The following is a 15,446-nucleotide window of genomic DNA, read 5'->3' as shown; positions in this document are numbered from 1 at the left end:
ACGGGCGACGACTCAGCCGGGAGGGATAGTATCGTTCAGAACGTTCACCATTCAATATCCATGCCACCCAAAACAGCCGGAAGACTCAGAACAAAACCCCTATGATTTACTTGAAATCTCACAGGAGGCTACAGAAGCCGAGATCAGGACAGCCTATCGAACCCGCTCACTCAAAGTTCATCCAGACAGAGTACGTTTATTCGTTCTAAGATCGAAAAGTCTGAGACTAAATTGATGTTGTTGTTGCAGAACAGAAATGATCCTAATGCAGGTGCGTACTTAGCTATGTTGAAAATGTAGCTAACAAATGAATGTAGCCCAGAAATTCCATGCATTGACGACCGCTTCCGCCCTCCTCCTTGATCCGCTTCGCCGTCTCGCGCTCGATGCGCAACTTCGTCTGCAAGCCGCCAAGAAGCAGCGCTTCGCGTCTTACGACAATAAGCGTAAGGCGATGGTCTCTGAGTTGGAGGAGCGGGAGAAAGAGTTCAAGAAGGCGCGAATGGCGAAGGAGCAGGAGAGAACTGCGAGGGAGAGTGAAAACACAAGGATTAGTGAGGAGGGGCGGCGAATGCGGGAGCAGAGGGAGAAGGAGCTCGAACTGCAGGAATTGGAACATCAATGTGCGAGGACGAAACCCGGCTCAAATGGAACTGTCGAAGAAGATCCCCTCGCTCCGCCGCCTCCCAGCGATTTGGATACAACAGTCCGTATCAAATATGCTCTCTCATCATATCCTGCACTTTCTACAGCATCCGCGCTCACCACCCACCTTCGACGGTATGGTGAGATTGATGAAGGGACGGCGGTGATGTCGCAGAAAACCAAGAAGTCGAAAAAGTCCAAGGGACTTGTAGACGGCGAGATGATAGTGACCGCACTGGTGTCATTCAACCAGTTGGGCGCTGCATTCGCTGTGGTATCGAGCGCCGAATCGCTGAAAGAGCGGGGCATGGACGTGGCATGGGCAGGCGGATCTGAGCCTCCAATCCTAGGCTGGCTCCGCAAACGCGGAGCACTCGGAGGACCCGCGGCCAATCGTGCAGAGCCGTTCCCGACAAAGCCTACTCCAGAGGGGACGACATTCGGTTCGTTTCCCTCGAGTTTTGTAAGTCTGATTCACTCAATCTATTCGAATCACTGATTCTCCTGTTTGGCAAGTCTGACGTACCGCCGCCGCTGCCGCCACCTCCTGCTGCAAAGGCGAGGATAGACTATGAGTCGTTGACGCTCCTCCGTATGCGTGAAGCTGAGCGTGCACGCTTAGAGAAGGAGATACTGGAAGCAGAGGCTGCTGAGGGCGGCTAAGTTCTCCGTGATGATTAATTAGTACATGCTACGTATGAGTCGGATCAGTGCGGCTCGTTGCATTGTAATGCCAACGTTCTATCCACTGATCGCAGTCATGGCGCCGCTGATGACATAGCTCTAGCATATTCAGGCCGAACCGATGGTTTCCAAAAAACGACTCGACCAATTGCAAGAGTCGAAGGAGGCACTTGCTGGACGGACGAACCGCTGGTCTTTCTTCCCAGTCAAATGTCAGCGCTCTGTATACCTCTTGTCTTTATCAAACTGACACTATTAGAGCGTCGATGGTTGCCATTGGGAGATCTTGACGTGCGTCCTGAAGTAGAAGTTATTTAATTTGTCGTGAAAGCTGTACTGTGGTACAGGATCGTGGCGAGCGAGCGAACACGTTCTCAACCAAATGACATTTGTAGCCATTACATGCCCGGCAAGTAACTAGAGATCCGTATACGTAAATCTGTTGGCCACAATTGTTTACAGCCCTGGCGTGTTGGACTCGTGCGAGCGATTATCTTTTTAGGTGATTTGAAATATTGAATTTCAAGTTTCGCCACCAACGTAGTTAGCCCAGCTGTGGCCACCCATCGTGTTGAAGAGCTAGTGCATCTTGATTTCTTGTCAAGAGCGTCTAAATAGACTAAATTAGATAGTGGTTCACTACACTGGCTCAGCAGGCCAACTCAGTTCGTGTACGGCAAATATCGTGTGGAAGGGGCGTTCATCGAAAGCCATAAGTTGTTATCATGTCTACAGCGCTTTCCGGGTCAAGCTTCAGCGAGTACATGAAGTATGTTGCGACGATTGTTGCGCTCCTGCCTGTGTAATCGGATGTCAAAAATTGATCCGCAAGCAGACTAGCGGAAGAAAGGATGATGTTAGTTGGCTAAGCTTGAACGTACTGATTCCAGCCATGCAGTGTACGAGTACACCACGACCCTTGTCGAGCTCGTTCTGGATAAATGATATTGATGGCAAAAAGTGCACGAGGACATCTTCATTTGCACTATCGTCAATGTTGATTTGGTACTTGTTAATTGTCTAGAGGTATCTGTATCAGCATCTGCCTCAGATCCTCTTTCGTACATATACTAGAGCAAAGGACTTGAAGCGCCAGTGGTACTACGCACCGCATTAATGGTAACTTTGCCCCGCATCGCTGTTACAATGCTGAATATGTTTCTCTCCTTCAATCCCTTGATATCCAAAGCGCTCTGGAGATCTCCAATCTATACTCCTGGTACAACTTGATCCATGGTCACCAATGGTAGATTATAAATGAGGTAGGCTGTGTAGTGATTGAATCCGCTCAGATTTTCCTGTTATGACTATTAGGTATATTATTAGTACTTCGCCGGCGAGGACTCGACCAAGGTTATCATATGCCAATGATGAGGCGAGTGTGAATAATTCTGCGGTCAACTAGGGAACGCGAAGTCAGATCAAATGAATGAACCACCAATGATTATTCGTCGTAAAATGTCGGAATGGCACTGCTACCAAGTGATCGAGCAGTAAATTGAAGGGGTCGAGCCCAAATACATGCAAATAAGTACTTGATCCGGAAAATTCATTGTCAATGCTTTTGTCCGGGATTAATACAATGCACGATTGTATCAGCGTACAATGTATCGCTGTATATGTTCAGCCTTATTGCCCCGTATAAATATCAAACATCCATTCTTCTCTGAGCATTTGACGTTTCTCATCTGTTTCGTCTCAGTCCATACTACTCTTTGATCCTCTACCTTTCAAATTCGATACCCAAGCAGGTCTTGGGGAACCCTGGTGGACACTTCAGCTAGCTGAACATTTTATTGCTTCGCTCTCCAAGTTTTTGTTCTCATATTTTCCCCCCCATGTCTGCATCTGTTCGTCCTACACTTCCCCCGCTTCATACACTTAATCTTCCTCGTGGAGAGATTCGACATCCCCGTATCGATGCAAAATTGAAACCCCAGGTTAGTTTGGACTTATGATATACAACTTTTATTGAAAGCGGGGTAATTTTTAGATTCCAAGGCTGCACGTGCCCAGCAGTCAATATTCATGCCAGAACCGTCGGGTTTCTATCTCATCCTCGACGTCTTCTCGCACTCCTTCTCCCACCCCTTCGCCCCCCTCATCTTCGCGTTCCTCTATCTTCGGAAGTCAACCCGTTAAATTTCGCATTGTACCCACCACTTTTGAGCATGCCAACGCAATGATTGTCATTCCTGATCCCGATGCTCCACACGTGCACCCCCTCTCCGGTGCAGTCCTCGAACAACCTGCATCAAACCTTTTTCTGGTCGGGCCTGCCTTTCAATGCGTGCGCCAGCTACAACGACAAATAGCCAAGGGGGTACGTCTGCGCCCCTATCGCATTGTGCGTAGTCCAGCGGATCGCAGGTTTTCCATTACACCCAATACGACCAGTGTCAAGAAAATTACAATAACAAGCTCAAGTCCCAAAGAAACGTGATGTATTGCTAGCGCTACCATTAGTGTATTACCAGTATTCTTTCTGAGAAGTGTAGAGGAAGTGTTGCGTTATAAGTTACAAATAAACTAATGTCTGAATACGATTCACTTGTACTACTAGTTGTAGGAGAGCACTGTTACTCATTCCAATTCGTTGTGTCTGATTCACCTTGATCATCGTGAAGGAGACGGGGTACCATGCATACGAAAACAAAGGTTTCAATGGATACGCAATAAAATTTCCGACACTGATTCACCCTCGCTGGAAGTTTGATCTGGGTGGAACAAAGGAACAACAATCACATTTTTTATGCAAATCCGAGTGGGGCAAGTTGCCACTGTTAGACTTCAGTAAGCTTAGCCTGGTAACACCCTGTTTCCGCACACTGCACTGGTATGATCAAAATAGCCTCGCCAAGTTTCGTCACGTCACGAGCGGCCCTCCCAGCACGTTGTACAAGTGCGCAAAATGAAGGTGGCATGCCCCATAAAATGACCCGTTCAATATTCCGCATGTCACATCCCTGTTACATTACTAGTAACTCAGTCAGATTGATTCGAAAAAGATGTGGTTTCACCATTCGAACAGCATCTGTACACACAAGGATCCGAATAAATCCGTCCTGTACAGTGTAGTCGATTGTCGCATGATAAAATGCAATACAGAATTGTGTTATGTCTTGGGGGAGCCATGGCCCATTGGCGAAGCCGGTCAACAAGATCCTCTGTTGTAATGTGTTGATTGTAGTAGACCAGCTGCACTGGAATGTCTCCAGGTGGAATGACAAATCGTAAGTCTGCTTTCGACTCATCAGAATGTTTCATGACACGAACAGATAGGGTCGCGGCCCATTTGATAATCGAACAAACACGCGATCCTTTGCAATCTGCAGCTTTGCACAAACGTCATCGAGAACTGTACTGGGACATTTGCTGGCAGCCGACCTCGCAGGATTCCAATATCAGCATAGTCTTGGCGGAATGTACCCCCCACAGACTAACACAGTCACGGTGCACTTCATCTACGCACACCACACGAAGGCGCTGACTAAATGCAGACTTGGACAACACAGCATCTCGAAATGTCTTGGATATTGCAATTTCGGGAGAGACTGTTATGATGCGGAACTTGCCCGCAACAATATCCTTCGTTCTCGGTGAGTTTGGCCACTCTTGTGCAACTTGAATTGTCACATCCTCACGCACCTCGTAAAGTGCCTTGGCTCTGAGTCCCAGTTGTTCCAAGACCTCCGAGCAGACTGCAACACATTTCAGCTTCGCACTCTCGGCCTTAGGAATGAAAGTCAAGTATGTTTCACTAAAATGTGTGTTACATACCTGATCTATCATTAAAGCTGTCAAAGGTGACACAACCACAGCAATACTCTCCGTCTCATCAACTAACAGCGGGAGGGAGAAGCAAATAGTCTTGCCACTCCCAGTACCAACATCGAGCACACCCAATCTATTCGAATAACTGATTCACCTGTTTGGCAAGCCTGATGTGCCACCGCCACCGCCACCTGCTGCGAAGGCGGGGATAGATTACGAGTCGTTGACGCTCCTTCGTATGCGTGAAGCTGAGCGTGCACGCTTAGAGAAGGAGATACTGGAAGCAGAAGCTGCTGAGAGCGGCTAGCCTTTCTTTGTAGTCGCTGAGCATTGCGGCAGTATCAGCATGTCTACGATAAGTAAGACCGTCATAGCGAGTCCATATCGATACCAACCCTGACAGTCTCCACAGCATGAGGGCAGTGATTTTGCTTCCCTCCGGCTCCACCGGGAAAACGCCTTCATGTGTAGCTCGAACTCACGCAGTGAGATTCAGGTCTACTAGTACCTGCACATGCCAGACGGCCCGTGTGGCAGTGGCAGGGTTCAAAGAACTAATGTGGGATTCCAAAATGTGACGCCCATCGCTGATGTGAAAGCTAGACCATTCAGTACAAATCAAAGATAGACCACAACCAGCATCTTTGCTCAAAGCAATCTCAGAGTACTGTATTTGGCTGCGGTCCTCATTCTTACCACTGACTTCGTGGTATATACCATGGGACGTTTTGCGGCTTCAAGCATGCGTAGAGCCTATCTGTTACATCTCCCAACCCGCGAACCCGGGCCAATCTTACTGTTTGAAGGATCCTGACCTTCCTGGCTTCCTGATCAGGGTGGCAACACGAGGCTCCAGGGACTATCAAGCCTTATTAATACCGTGTGTCTCATCAGATGCAGGCGTCGTGCAGTAATTTCTGGCGCAGTAAGCGCCTGCCACTGCTCAAGAATTATCGCGGTAATCCTCTGGCCAGACGACAAGACCTTCGATGTGCTATCAGTTATCAGTCTTCAGTCTTTGGTCATCATGTAATCAAGGTTATGGTATACGAGGTATCGTTTTGAAGCCAAGTACGTATACGGCGCTTCGAGCTTCGAGCTAGCTCGATGATAAACCGCCTGTTTTTGAATGGGTGCTGTGATTCGGGTCAAAGAACCGAAAAGTACAAGCGCATGCTTACCGCATGGAGGTCGCACGCAGTATTCTTTGATCTCACCGCTGCCGCATCGATTTATTCGCTCCCCACTGCGATCTGTATTAAAGCGAGCAGAAGGGTTGGAAAAATGAAAGCTCTATAGTTGTAACATCGTCAAGAGTTTCTGCCGCAGGCACCCATTACACAAATCCAAGCCTCTGCCCTCTTTCTCCAAGCGAAATGAGGTTAATTCCCTCAACTCAGCAACATCTCGGGTGAGATTTCCCCAACACCCACAATGTGTGATATCTGAGGTTTTAATTGGTGTAGCTCCCATCTCCACCATGAAGAGACAGATTCGAGCTCCAACAAGTTCTCCATTCAGACGGCGTTCAACATAACCGCCCTTCAACAAGTCAATATTACCATGTGCGATTTATCTACCATTCAGAATTGACGGACTTACATGCAATGACAGGACCAGCCAGTTGGCACCAGATATGTATGGCGTCCAAGTTTTTGGCGAGTTCTTATAACCTCATGTCATAACTACTCAGTTCTGATGAATCCCAGATATCGACCTTCATCACCTGCCCAAGATCGGGTGGTTGAATGTGGATCATCAATTCTATGTCAAACTATCGCTTGATGATGCGCGCATGACCAGTTGTACGACACCGGAGAAACATAGCTCTATGCCATGGAGTAGTAAACATATCTTGTACGTCGGACACTACTGCCTGATTCAAAGGCTGATTCACAGAGCAGCAATGTTCGCAACTCTACCAAGCTCACATTGGAAGTATTTGCACATCGCCAACTTCACGATGATCAGTACATTGGTATGGTCCAGGGCTGTATCAAGGAATTTTTGAGGTACCCTGGCTGTGAGTAACTGCATCCTTGCACGCTATTTATTGACAGTTCAATTCAGCCATTCTTGAACAACTGAAGTACGTGAACCTCGAAGGCAAGACAGAGCTGCTCAGGGCAAGCTTGGAGTTTAAGCTTACCCCTATTGTGGGCGCTGGGAGACCTGGTGGATCCCATCTTACCGAAACCGGCCATAGCGAAGGTATCTGGAACGGGCCAATAGCGAGTGGTGGCTATTGCGGTGCTTTCAGAACACCGTTTCCTCCGGTAGTGCAAATATCCCGTACGTGATATCAATTCGAATGACGGTCACTCTTATATTTTGCGTCAATCAGATATAGACCTACACCATCTGCCGCGAATTAGTTTGTTTTCGGCTCACGATAGCTTCTATGTCCATGCTTCTGTAGATGATCATGACCACAAGACCACCACTGCTGAGAAACCGCATTCCTTACCATGGACGACGGAGCTAAAACTGTGAGATACATTGTACCCATGGGTTCGTGACATTAACTCCTAGCAAGAAATGTACAGCCGTCGTCCATAATTTCCCTCAAAGTCTTCGCAAAACGTTATCTCCATGAAGATCAGTACATCGGTATGGTACAAGAAGGCGTCGAGACGCTTCTCGCTCATTCCAGCAGTGAGTTTCTGGTACTATCTGATTGGCTCGCTCGTCGTTGAATACAACATTAGCTAAAATCTACCACCTCGTGTCTTTTGATGGTCATGGCAAGAAAATTTTCCTTGATGCCAGCATGGAATTCAAGATCAAACCTCTCCACAATACAACGGAGCATAGAACCACTCGGCACGGTGAAAGCCAGCTCACCCGGATAATCGACGACTCCAAGGATGTACCACATATGTCGGCAATGGGAGGTCGTGATCTAAGCGAACCATTGAAAACGGCTGCTGAGGAGGTCGCCAGTGTTGTTGCCTCAGAAGTCCTTACACCGCTCTTGGACAAGATCAACATTTTCATTCAGCTTGCTGGCAAGTTCGCTGAGGTACAGTCCCTGGAATTTGCCACTGAATATGTCTGATACCGTTCCGTAGGCCCATCCTTACACCAAAATGGCGTTCATGGTTCTCACTGCAGTATATCAGGTAAGTGGGATAGTCACATGTTCCGACCTAAGGAGCTCATCTGTTTTGATTAGTTGGTGGATGCACAATTTGCCCGAGACCGAAATATTCGTCAGCTCGTTACTATTATGCACGAAACCTACAGCCTTGTCTCTGGCGTAGAAGAACTGAAAAGGATGGAATCGCAAGTAAAGACCATCAACTCCCTCGCTCGCCAGACGATCGAGTGCTCGTACTTTATTCGTGACTATCTGCAGAGCAGGAGTGGGTGTGAGTTTCGCAGCTTCTTACCAAAGTTTGGCTTTTTTAACAAAATCCTTAAATGTAGGGAAACAGAGCTTTTCGAACGCGTTGTCCGACATCGATAATAAAATTCAAATGTACGAAGCAACGTTCAAAGAACTCAGGAATGCCATACAACAGCAGGCCACGATTAATACGCAACTCTTTGTCCTTCGTGTTTATGATGTATTGCTTGACCATGGTAGTGTTCCATCTTCCATCTCTCATCCTTACACATGTTCATATTACTATTAGCCGCGAAAGCAGACCTTGACGCCCTGCATTATGCTATTGGCGCTTCGATTGAATCACAGAAGATCGGAGATGTGTCCTCACAGACCGATATCCTGGAGTCGATAACTTCATGGGTCAATCAAGACGTTGGACAGCAGATCTACCTCTTGCTAGGTCCAAAGGGGTCTGGAAAATCCACTATCGCATATACCATTGCACGCCAATTCGACGCAATTGTGCGTCTCGGTTCGTCGTACTTTTTTTCGCGCGCTTTCCAGGACAAGCGAAACGCTACGAATTTGTTTAGCACGATTGCACGGGACCTTGCTGATCACGACCTTCAATATATGAAGGCTCTCTGGGACACCGTGAAAGACAAGCGCGCGTTACGTGAAACGATCGACCCACTTACTCAGTTCGATCGCTTTATCCTTAGTCCTGCGAGTCAAATGACATATATCGGCCCTGTGCTAGTGGTCATCGACGGGTTGGAATACAGCGGCGGCGAGTCAGATCGCAGGGACCTCCTGACTGCGCTCGCAGTGAAAGGAGCAGAGCTCCCCCGTAATTTCAAGTTACTGGTCACCTGCCGCCCAGAGCAGGACGTTTGCGCTGCTTTCAAAGGAAAATCTCATGTTATACAGAAGTATTTGAAACATCGCGCCGACTCACTCATTATTCCGCCATCAACATTGGGGCAAAACCAGACAAGCAGGTCTAGGTCTCGCCCTCCCACCCCTCCTCTATCTATCCCCGATTTTGCGCAATACAACCCTTCACCTCTGGCTGACTCGTCGATGACCGGCACAAGTGACTCCACTCCGATATCGGATGTCTCGAGTTCAGACTCAGCAGTCTCCACTGTGTTTGACCCCTGGGATGACGGCTGTGATTCTACCGAGTCCCCTCCTTCCAGTACCAGATCCGTTTATGAGGAGCCACAGCCTTCAAAAAAGAAGGCCCTTGTACAAGTTACACGCAGGAGTGAAGAGTTCATCACTGTAGAGCAGATCTCCGCGACAGGCGGCCGTACCATTAGAGGAACCAATTTGAAGAAGCACGATAACTGGATCGTCGAGCAGCATGATCATTCTCAAAGTGGTCTGCTACTTAAAGAACTAGGATTCGTCATATCAGCAGAGCCGACGAATGATTTGGCGCCGATACTTGGATCATGCAGTAGTCGTCTCCCCAAACGACCTCGCCAGAAGCAGGTCCGAGCAAAGACTCTTGTCCGTCATTCCACGAGTGTGGATGGGGCGGAGATACCGGGTTAGGATGATGATCTCGCATGTCGGTGATATCACCTTGTCACATCTGCCTGCAGTGCTATGTATTATAGAAATGTAATATGGTCGTCACTCCACTAACCTCGACGACAGATACTATGCTATGCGATCCCTACGTGCAATGATCAAACGACTGTTACTGCGCAATGTTCTAGTCTTGGCCCTCCACTACATCTGTTGTATGTACTCCTACATCCGAACCGTCAATATTTACAATCTGCATTACCTCCGCATCCAACTTATACCATAACATCTTTCGGGTTCGCCGCCACATTCGCGGTTGCGCAATGGTATGTGTGCGGGCCTTGAAGTGATTCATCATTATCGGCATCTGGAAGTTGCTCGACGTCTCCTTTACCGACTCTGCTGTGCCACCGTGCTTTCTATGGTTTTTCATAAAAACCTCGCCAGTTACGCACGTCGCAGTGCAGTATATGTATATAGTTTGCAAAATGGTGTTACCGCATCAGTTAACTGGCAGAATTTACTGTTTGGGGGAGATTTTTTGGCTACACGTTCACCAGTGACCTAATCGTGGAATGGCATCACTTGGTCGACCATCGTATGACTTTCCAGAATAGTGTGGTAGTTTTGATCAGGGTCACCGGGACTTGGGGGTGCTTGTGTTTAAGTTAAGGTTCGTTCGAGTTCAGGGCCCATTAACATTACTCACTGCTTTCAACTTCCGCACCAAGGTACTACACAAGTCACAGGCACTGCGTCTGCGCGATGCTATGACTCCCGTTGTGACATGTCGCAAATCAATGCAACTGTCAAGTTATGACACAGTATAGTAGCGTGAACAGCATGTGGCACTGCCTTTAATGGCACGCAAGGGAAGGAAGACACTTCATATAAGCCTGAACATCTAGCAGGTCTCTCCATCGCTTCCATCATCTTTTCTCGCTCTTGACCGTTGATCTTCATCATTATCAAGCTTAGCCTCTACCTCACTGTCTAACCGTCTGCAGGCACAGCAATAACTTCTTTCTCGATCAGAGTCATGCTCAGCAAAGTGAGTGAGTCAAGCACATCAGCAAGATGGAAAGAAGCCCAACAAGAGGCGCTATCAAGCTCCCTAGCACCTGTTGTACCGCTTCGGACGAGCGCAAAGGAGCCACCACCCTATGGTGCACAGCACCGCCAGGATGCACTTTGGGAAGGCGAGAAACCACGTCGCAGTGATATCCAATGGCTTACTGACTGCGAAGCAGGCGGGAATGAAGCCCTCCCTCCTCTATGGCATCAGTTTGAGGTGTTGGATGAAACTCAATACCAAGACGACAAGCTCACCATGGTTACACGGAACAGACCTTTACCAGGAGTGCGACTAGGTGAGTGAAGAAAGCGCTACTAGGGGTGACAAGTTTATGGTATAACGTCATAGATGGACCTGGAGATCTCGTTGCTTCAAGATACGAATGGCACATCTCACCACTTGGTCGGTCCTACTTCGTCAACCACAATACTCGGACCACGTCATGGAAGAAACCAAAGCCAGAACGTCATGCAGAAAGCTTGATACCAGAGTGTGTCATTGAAGGTCACTCCGCATGCATATGGAGCCTTGCCTACTTGGGTACCAGTGGCAATATAATGAGCACGTCTGAAGATAGCTCAATTCGTCAATGGAAAAGAAACGGAGAGCCAGTAGGAAAGCCTTGGTATAGTGACAAAGGGATAGGCCCGATAACAGTATCCCCGGATGAAACGATGGTTATTGGTGGAATTGTAGACGGCTCACTACAGCTATGGAATATAAAGGAGGGCGGCACGATCGGCGACCCGTTGGAGGGGCATAAAGACGTAGTAAGGTGCCTCGACTGGTCTCACGATGCCCTGGAGGTAGTAAGTGGATCTGAAGACGGCACCATACGACGCTGGAACCCGAATACTGGTCGACAAATAGCGCCACCAATGGAGACCAGTCATGGATGGGTCCTCGCCGTCAAATACTCTCCACAAGGCGACAAGTTCACGAGCAGCGGTGCAGACGGTGTGATTTGCGTATGGTTAAGGAACGGCAAGCTGCTCATCAAGATCAAGGGACATGACAAGTGGGTGGCCTCGTTGTGTTGGTCTAAGGACGGCACACACATATATTCCGCGTCAAGCGATCATACTATCCGAAAATGGCGGTTAACTGATGGGCAGGAACTCGTCGTTTTTCGGGGTCACACCAACTCTGTCAAATCCCTCTGTCTTACTCCCGATGAAAGTTATATTGTTAGCGCATCAAGTGACTGCTCCATTCGCATCTGGGACCTCAAAACCAATCAGGTAGTTGGAGATCCACTCTTGCATGATGACAGAGTCGTCGCTATTGCCATGTCCCCGGATGGAAAATATATTGCCAGTGCTGGACCAGATAAAAAAATCTATGTATGGAACCTGGAGGCGGCGCTCGAAGTTGTGGTATGTATATTCCCTCTGTTATCCAATTTGCCTTCCTAATGGTTTTGGTCGTTTACTAGGGTGCGCACGATGACAATGCAAAGCTCGATGCAAGTCTTCTCTGCTTATCTTTCACACTACATCTCACTTTTTATTAGGGATGTCCAACTCAACCGAGAGTTATGCGCCCACCAATCGTGAGCAACCTCACCTTTTCTCAGATGCTTTGTTAGACCTTTGACCCCCGTCTTGCCTCTAATCAGCAGGCCAAAAAATGGATTGGCAAGATATGTCAGTGTAGTTTCTTGTTCTTGACCTTTCTCGCCTGACACCAAGATACAGGGCAATGATTTCTTTGGCAATGAGTCGGACCACGCGCCTCGTCACGCAGCTCCACCTGCAAGCCCATCGTTCCTAAGTCATTGGCGTCGTTTGCTCAGTTTCATACATTTCAGCACACGACCTGCAGATGCATCCAAACCAATTGAGCGACAGTCCCGACACTGGAATTTCAACTTCAAGTTGTTTTCTGGAGGAAACACCAGTCGCACCGTCGACGTAGCTCTTGCTCAAGATGAAAATGTGAGTGGCTCACCTTTGCTCTTCTTTTATCCCATTAAAACACATTGCAGAGAATTGCCATTGTCCCTGAAACTGACGCGGAAGCAGCCGCAGCTATGCAACGCACAGATGCCAACGAGGCTGACAATTCACTGCAACCAGGTCAACTAGCTGGGGCACAAGCCCCTCAAGTACAACCAATCCAAACACAAGCACAAGGCCCAACTGGCGGAGTGGAAGACTTTGCGTATGAAGGGGTGAGCTGCTGCGGATTTTTTTTTGGTCGTCGTCGTTCCACTTTGCGTCAGTCATGAGATCATCTAGAAACTATGTTATTCGATCGTTTCTCTTCCCTTTCATCTATGTCTACGCATCATTCATCTTAAATATAGCTCGTTCCATCCCATTGTACATGCGCATGAAATTGATGTTTCTCTTTATAAGGGAGTGCGTGGTTGAAGCAAGCATGAAGCTGTACCAGTGTGCCTGTGTGATGACCCAGCCGCTCCCGCATATAATATCCGAACGTATTCCACCGCATACTCTTGTACTTGATGAGCCGAATCATTGACTTCAGATCCTGCTGTTCCAGTCGAGATACTTTTGGGGCTGTCCCTACCATTGCGATAGCTCTCGCCCACCAAGGCTTTAAGCGCACGTCGCCCGACGAGATATCATTATGCTAAACGAGATGCAAACCACTGGACTTCAGCCCATCAGTCTTCACGATCCAGTGTTCTACTGAGTATTCGCATCTCGGTAATCATACCGAAGAAGGTTTTTGAACCTGTCACATGTTGCCTTGGTCAGTATACGGCCCCCTAAGTAGTCAGTGTACCTCAAGTATCGGTATTATGCAGTGACTTCAGTGTACCTGACGCCGCCCCATTTTGATGATTTCGACGCTGCCAATGAGTACTTTGATTACCTGCCTACATAAGCTTTAATTGATTTCGGAATCTTGTGACCCCCAAAGAAGGGGTCACGTAGTCCAACGCCTGTGTCAGACGTGTTTGAACGGTGCGAGTAGAGTGTGGTAACACAGAAGAGATGGCAGGAAAAGCCAAAGCACGGTACGTGGCCTTCTCATCATAGGAACTCTACTTGATGATTGCCTTGTGGTGATTAACACTATTTTCCTTTTGCCAACGTCTTACTGCCAGAACGATCATCGTCCGCTTGATTTCCACTGCGCAAACAGGTTTCTTCTATACCACGCAGCGCCCAAGGCAGGGTCCGAAGCTCGCTGCCGTCAAATATGATCCTAAAGGTGAGTATTGATGTCGAGGCAGTTGTGCAAAATTTTGAACTGGTTCATTTCAGTCAAAGCTCGCGTACTCTTCGTCGAGAGCAAGAAAACGAAGAAGTAGTGAGATAGTCGCTCCATATTTTTTGTTTCTTGGCAGCACCAAGAGATTCACGCCGACCTATGTTGACACTGAGTGGTGCTCGACATCACACCCCACAATCGTGACAATATGCTATTTGTCGCGCTCTAATACATGTTCGAAATAGGTGGTGTAGGAACCACAATTCTGTCCGCAGATATTCTGTTCATACAGAACTTAACATAAGTTAGGGAGGGGTGCACCTGAACTACTACACATGACAAAAGATATTCTACACATCCCTGCTCACCAAAACGTCTGCCCTGCCTGGGGACTGCTCGGTATATTCTGTGGCGTTACCCCACTCTGGGGAATTGATGTGGCCGATTGGGACTGAGCCGGCTTGGGAGCCTCTACCTCTTTGCGGTACTCAATTTTCTCGACACGGACTTCGCCTTCCACAAGCTGATATACATACGTGACAACGACAGCGCCCTGAATGTCCATGAGTGCAAACGATGGTGTTATTTCACTAAGAATATCGATTCAGTCAGGCAATGCAGACGAAATGATGCAAGGGCTATACCCGTTGTATGAGCCTGTCCATGCTCCAGTTGCGGACCCAGGATTCACGAAGAAACGACCATCATATTCAATTGCCTGGAAGCTTATTTGAATCACATCAGAATGCCAGTTATCATGTAGAGGCTGCGGAGTCAACACACGTATGCGTATGCCCTGAAACGAGCACATCTACATCCATTTGCCGTGCCAATGCACTGAGAGCATCAAGGTCACCAGTCGGTACACACTGGTGCCCATGAATCACTCCAATTCGTATTGGAGTATGGACTATGGTTGCAGATGGCGGAAAGCTGGCGCTCTGGGTCGTCCGCAGGTCAGTAATGACTCAACCACATAGTGTAACATGAAAATGACAAATATGTACCTCATCATAGTCCCCTCGGACAACATACACATCTCCTGCTATAGTGCGCAGGTATTCGTAGGTCTCGCGGTCACAAACGTTCCCTGTGCAAAGGATCTGTTGAATTTTTCCTGGAACAAGAAGTTTACGGAATTTGGCTGGGAGGTCATGTGCGCGGTGTGGGATGTGCAAGTCACCGATTATTAGGACAAGCACCATGTTGCAC

At 48.1% G+C, this 15,446-nt stretch overlaps 6 protein-coding genes across 6 annotated transcripts; 4 read left to right on the top strand and 2 right to left on the bottom strand.

Moving 5' to 3' along the window:
- Positions 1-76: 76 nt before the first annotated feature.
- On the top strand, positions 77-1,685 carry F5147DRAFT_684913 (uncharacterized protein; the record flags this gene model as incomplete). The annotated part of the gene is made up of 5 exons (XM_041436646.1): positions 77-190; positions 250-271; positions 318-1,108; positions 1,162-1,541; positions 1,589-1,685. Coding segments are annotated over 4 exons (1,074 nt in total), but the record flags the coding sequence as incomplete, so codon positions are not given.
- Positions 1,686-3,167: 1,482 nt separating this feature from the next.
- F5147DRAFT_651067 (uncharacterized protein) lies at positions 3,168-3,783 on the top strand (the record flags this gene model as incomplete). The annotated part of the gene is made up of 3 exons (XM_041433508.1): positions 3,168-3,269; positions 3,323-3,652; positions 3,685-3,783. 3 exons carry the CDS (start codon positions 3,168-3,170, stop codon positions 3,781-3,783), a joined length of 531 nt encoding a protein of 176 aa, XP_041295001.1.
- Positions 3,784-3,942: 159 nt separating this feature from the next.
- F5147DRAFT_84484 (P-loop containing nucleoside triphosphate hydrolase protein) lies at positions 3,943-4,701 on the bottom strand. Its single transcript, XM_041444433.1, has 2 exons — positions 4,350-4,701; positions 3,943-4,295 (listed from the first exon to the last, which is right to left on the bottom strand). Exons 1-2 carry the CDS (start codon positions 4,581-4,583, stop codon positions 4,113-4,115), a joined length of 417 nt encoding a protein of 138 aa, XP_041295000.1. The 5' UTR covers positions 4,584-4,701; the 3' UTR covers positions 3,943-4,112.
- Positions 4,702-7,853: 3,152 nt separating this feature from the next.
- Positions 7,854-10,303, top strand: F5147DRAFT_609375 (uncharacterized protein). The gene is made up of 5 exons (XM_041432406.1): positions 7,854-8,125; positions 8,175-8,225; positions 8,279-8,474; positions 8,533-8,688; positions 8,742-10,303. Exons 1-5 carry the CDS (start codon positions 7,874-7,876, stop codon positions 9,995-9,997), a joined length of 1,911 nt encoding a protein of 636 aa, XP_041294999.1. The 5' UTR covers positions 7,854-7,873; the 3' UTR covers positions 9,998-10,303.
- Positions 10,304-14,122: 3,819 nt separating this feature from the next.
- F5147DRAFT_572888 (uncharacterized protein) lies at positions 14,123-14,334 on the top strand (the record flags this gene model as incomplete). The annotated part of the gene is made up of 2 exons (XM_041431119.1): positions 14,123-14,234; positions 14,288-14,334. Coding segments are annotated over 2 exons (159 nt in total), but the record flags the coding sequence as incomplete, so codon positions are not given.
- A 264-nt stretch (positions 14,335-14,598) lies between these two features.
- F5147DRAFT_572859 (Metallo-dependent phosphatase) lies at positions 14,599-15,439 on the bottom strand (the record flags this gene model as incomplete). Its single annotated transcript, XM_041431116.1, has 4 exons — positions 14,599-14,824; positions 14,879-14,959; positions 15,018-15,175; positions 15,242-15,439. 4 exons carry the CDS (start codon positions 15,437-15,439, stop codon positions 14,599-14,601), a joined length of 663 nt encoding a protein of 220 aa, XP_041294997.1.
- Between the last annotated feature and the right edge of the window lie 7 nt (positions 15,440-15,446).

The sequence above is a fragment of the Suillus discolor genome, assembly GCF_016758755.1.
Source record: "Suillus discolor strain FC423 chromosome Unknown F5147scaffold_16, whole genome shotgun sequence".
NCBI classification, from domain to species: Eukaryota; Fungi; Basidiomycota; class Agaricomycetes; order Boletales; family Suillaceae; genus Suillus; species Suillus discolor.
The sequence above is the reverse complement of the archived record's forward strand: the minus strand, read 5'-3'. Positions and strand labels throughout refer to the sequence as shown.

Coding starts and splice junctions, on each gene's coding strand:
- F5147DRAFT_84484 (XM_041444433.1), bottom strand. CDS start 4,583: ATGAGTCGAAAGCAGACTTACGATTTGTCATTCCACCTGGAGACATTC. Junction 4,296..4,349: donor GTACAGATGCTGTTCGAATG/GTGAAACCACAT, acceptor GTAATGTAACAG/GGATGTGACATGCGGAATAT.
- F5147DRAFT_609375 (XM_041432406.1), top strand. CDS start 7,874: ATGGAATTCAAGATCAAACCTCTCCACAATACAACGGAGCATAGAACC. Junction 8,126..8,174: donor TTGCTGGCAAGTTCGCTGAG/GTACAGTCCCTG, acceptor ACCGTTCCGTAG/GCCCATCCTTACACCAAAAT. Junction 8,475..8,532: donor TCTGCAGAGCAGGAGTGGGT/GTGAGTTTCGCA, acceptor CCTTAAATGTAG/GGAAACAGAGCTTTTCGAAC.